At 44.6% G+C, this 3,868-nt stretch overlaps 1 protein-coding gene across 1 annotated transcript; it reads left to right on the top strand.

The window, feature by feature from the left end:
• The first annotated feature begins 610 nt into the window (after positions 1 to 610).
• LOC112289999 (SNF1-related protein kinase regulatory subunit beta-2) lies at positions 611 to 3,466 on the top strand. Its single transcript, XM_024535831.3, has 4 exons — positions 611 to 1,157; positions 1,847 to 2,043; positions 2,298 to 2,460; positions 2,790 to 3,466. The coding sequence occupies exons 1-4, from the start codon at positions 888 to 890 to the stop codon at positions 3,111 to 3,113; spliced, it is 954 nt and encodes a 317-aa protein (XP_024391599.1). The 5' UTR covers positions 611 to 887; the 3' UTR covers positions 3,114 to 3,466.
• Positions 3,467 to 3,868: the final 402 nt, after the last annotated feature.

The following is a 3,868-nucleotide window of genomic DNA, read 5'->3' on the forward strand; positions in this document are numbered from 1 at the left end:
AATTTTCTTGGTAATTTAAAAACCACAAATCATCTAATTTAAAAAAAAACAAAAAACAAACTGACAAAACAGATTGAAACAAGACTAAAAACAATCAGGTTCTTGCACCAGCAGAAAGTACACAGACCCTTTATATACCAACATATTTCATTCCAACCCCCACCAGCTAAATATATTGAATAGAAACACAAAGGTAAAAATAAACATAACATGTCAGTATCGAAGTTTAAACCAATATGGTGTGATTAGTCACATTACAAGAAATTCACATGCTTTTTATTGTTATTTCTATTTTTATTTTATTTTAATTTAATTTATTTTTTTATTTCTGAAATGCAAGACATAATAACATGAGACAAACTGTGGCCTGAAAAGAACCCAGCCACATAGGCGAGGGTTGCCCAGCTGGCAAAGCAACGGCACATGTCATCCATCCGACAGAGCCGATGCAGAGGCAACGAAAGGAGGAATCTTCATCCATCACACGAGGGGATAAAGATGGAGCTAGTGAGCCACGGAAAGACATGGAAGTGGAAAAGAAATCCAAGCAGCGAAGGGGTTGCTGGAAAGAAAGTGCCTTCCTGGAAAGAGAAGGGCAGAGAGTGTGTGTTTGTTGGACTCAGGGTGGCGAGGCTGCGAGTTGGCCAGGTCTGTGAGAGGCGGAGGGCGCCAGGCGCATGGCGGAGGGGTGGTGTTTTCTGCGATTGGAGGCTTCGTTAGATCGATTGCTCGAGAGATGATCGAAGTGGCGGGATTGAGAGCGATCTTGAAGAGGTTTGGGTTGTGGGTTTTGCGAAACGGGGATGCGAATGAGGAATTGGTTAGTTGGTGAGCGGGGGTGGTGATCCAAGGGGAGGTGGTTGTGGTGAGGATAGTGGTGTGAGGGAATGGGGAACACGAATGGGCGAGAAGTAGGTGCTGGAGGAGGAGGGCAGCACTCGCAATCGGCCGTAGGCGGCCATGGCGCAGTGGGTGGGCAGCGAGTAGGGCACCCTGGATATGGGGTTCCACCGCCCGGGAGCCATGGACACCCTCAAGCTCAGCAGATGCGTGATCAGGGGCGGCTTGGTCATGCTCCGTCTACGGAGAGTATGAGCCAAAGCCCTTCTGAAAGCCCCGGCAGCGCCGCGCGATCGCCTCTCATGTTCACTCCTCAGGTCGGGATCCTCCCCTGTGTGGATGGTCTTTTGAAGTTTGGATTAGTAGGTTGCCTTGAGATTGGGTTGATCTTATATATATTTTTAAAGCTATTTTTTTTGTTACTTTCATTTTAAAAAATAAAAATTTTAAGTGATGGCATTTGCGACATCAGAATCTGCGAGAAAATTGAGCGTAGTTGAGTGGGTAGCGTATTTTGGCCGTGGCGCATTACGGGGATGAGATTGGTTGCGGGAGAAGAATGTGGGTTGCTACTTGCTTTTGTGACTGAAGACGGAGCATTTTGGTTCAGTTTATTGCTCGAGGCGCTTTATTGTGGTCTGTTGTATTTTCGAAGCAGTGGAAACATACCTAGAAGAAGTTCTCGAAAGAGTCATGTCATGTTTTCTAGGGCTTGTACGGAGCGATTGTGTCTATGTCATTGGTTGAATGATCACGGTGCCGAAGTTTGAGAGATGGGTTTGGGATGCAGGTATCCTATGGGTCTCTGTTCCCGGCAGCGCATTGGCTTGAATTGATGTCTATCCGAACGATTGCAGTAGTTTAAAGTCATTCAACTGGTCGAGTTACTCTTTAAAGTTAGGTCAACGATGGTACTTAACTTATAACGTTATCGGAGGTGGTAAATCGTTTGATCTCATTTTCCTGCTTCTCATCTGAATAGAGAGATGTGGTTTGTATGTTGCAGGTGCCTATGGTGCCAATCTCTAAACCAAATGAGTTGAGTTTGGGAGGATATGCACAGACGCAGCGTGCTTCCCAACAAGCTTATTATGAGACGAGTTTGTATGGAGAGCCTGACAAGGGGGTGGCTACTATGATTGTGTGGAGTCATGGTGGCGGCAATGTTGGTGTCATAGGCTCATGGGATAACTGGCAAACAAGGTGCGGATCTTTCGTTCCTTACGTTTATCAGCAACAGTTGGCTAGTAATCATAGGGAGCATTTGGCTCAAAGTTTGTCATACCAGTTGACGTATTTCATTTGACGAGGGCAAGAATCTGGCAATCTCCTCTGCTACCTACTCTGTTGTCTACATGTAACCATTTGTTGTTGTAGAGTTTGTATGGATGATATTTTCTGATGTCCATGTAATGACAAAAGGCCAACAAGTTGAATTGTTCTGTGTTGTACTGCAGGCAACCACTTCAGAGGTCTGGTAGGGACTTCACATTGATTAAAGTTCTTCAACCAGGAGTCTATCAGTACAAGTTTTGGGTGGATGGAGTGTGGAGGTACGCACATGATTTGCCTGCAGTATCAGATGACACAAACAACGTAAACAATGTGCTGGACGTGCAGGTAAGTGCATCTGTTACATATTTATTCATCTCCTTCAATCCTTGTTTTCCAATTTTCTCGCAAAGCACCGACGAGTGTGCATTCGTGTGCCCCTTAAAGGGCATCGTCTGCAGCGAGCATGTTTGTGCAATACAATCTAGTCTTCTAGCAGATGCTATATGGTTGTTCGATACATGGAACCGAGAAAAAACATGTTTTCAGCTGATTGTACTCTATTGTGGGCCATTCTTTGTTGTAGTTTTGTTCGTTCTACTTGTAAAATACGAATAGGTCGCCTTGTGAATCAAAAAATTATTTTTAGATGGTGGCATGTACATTTACCAATGCAGGATTACGTACCAGAGAATCTTGACAGTGTTGCTGGGTTTGATCCACCACGATCACCTGAATCCAGCTACAACGATCCATTGCCTGGCCCTGAAGACTTTGCCAAGGAACCTCCAACAGTGCCCCCGCATCTCCATTTGACGCTGTTAAACGTGCCACAACAGAATGAAGCCTCAGCAAGTCTTCCCCGGCCACAGCATGTAATTTTAAACCACTTGTACGTTGAGAAGGAGAAAACCAATCGTTCTGTTATTGTGCTTGGTACTACAAATCGCTTTCGATCAAAGTACGTGACGACTGTACTGTACAAGCCCTTGATGATGTGAGTTTTGGAAATGGCGGTTGTGGCGGGGCTCATATACAAGTTGAAGACCAACGTCCAATTTATTTATATGTAGTGTACACATTAGGTTGTGCCTGGCATACAACTGTGGCCAGAGCACCCCCCGCCAGAGCTCGCAGAGCACAGGTTGCAGTAATGAAATTGAATTTCGAAGGCGTGATGTGGAGACCTTATTTCTTGAGTTGTGATCTGATAGAGTTGGTACTGCCTGCACAGATGTATATTTAAATCCGCAGAAGTTAAAATTATCTAGTTCTAAACAGCATGGCTTGTTATCTGACGATTGTTTTTATTACTCCTGATGATACCTTGAGTTACCTAGTAACTTTCAGTTGATTTCCCTCGTAGTTACTGTAACTTTTTCTGTATCTAAATTGCTAGGCTGACTTCTGTTGACACTTTCCTTGATTCATTTACTCGTATCTACTACCCATATGATCAGGCTATTCTGCCACAAATACAAATATGAATTGCCATTCTGTTGATGCGATATGATGCAGCTGTCAAGTGGTGCCTTCTCCAGGGAGGCCCTCGAAGAGAAACGACGTAGAAAGTTAACTGGGGTGTGAGTGAGTGTTGAAGAGGTTTTTTTTGACGACTCAATCCACTGTCTTGTGACATGGAGGGCGAGGGCGAGACATGAATGAGCGAAGGTGGCAGACCTATCCGTCCCTCCTTTCTTTACTCTCCTCGAGGAAGGTTTCAGTAAGTGAATTCAGTCAAAGAGAACAGCACTGA

This window comes from Physcomitrium patens, chromosome 12 (assembly GCF_059467195.1).
Source record: "Physcomitrium patens ecotype Gransden chromosome 12, ASM5946719v1, whole genome shotgun sequence".
In the NCBI taxonomy this organism is placed as follows: Eukaryota; Viridiplantae; Streptophyta; class Bryopsida; order Funariales; family Funariaceae; genus Physcomitrium; species Physcomitrium patens.

Excerpts from the sequence above, each read along its gene's own strand:
- LOC112289999 (XM_024535831.3), top strand. The coding sequence starts at position 888 with ATGGGGAACACGAATGGGCGAGAAGTAGGTGCTGGAGGAGGAGGGCAG. Across the intron at positions 1,158-1,846 it reads CTCTCATGTTCACTCCTCAG|GTGCCTATGGTGCCAATCTC; the intron begins GTCGGGATCCTC and ends TGTATGTTGCAG. Across the intron at positions 2,044-2,297 it reads TGGGATAACTGGCAAACAAG|GCAACCACTTCAGAGGTCTG; the intron begins GTGCGGATCTTT and ends GTTGTACTGCAG.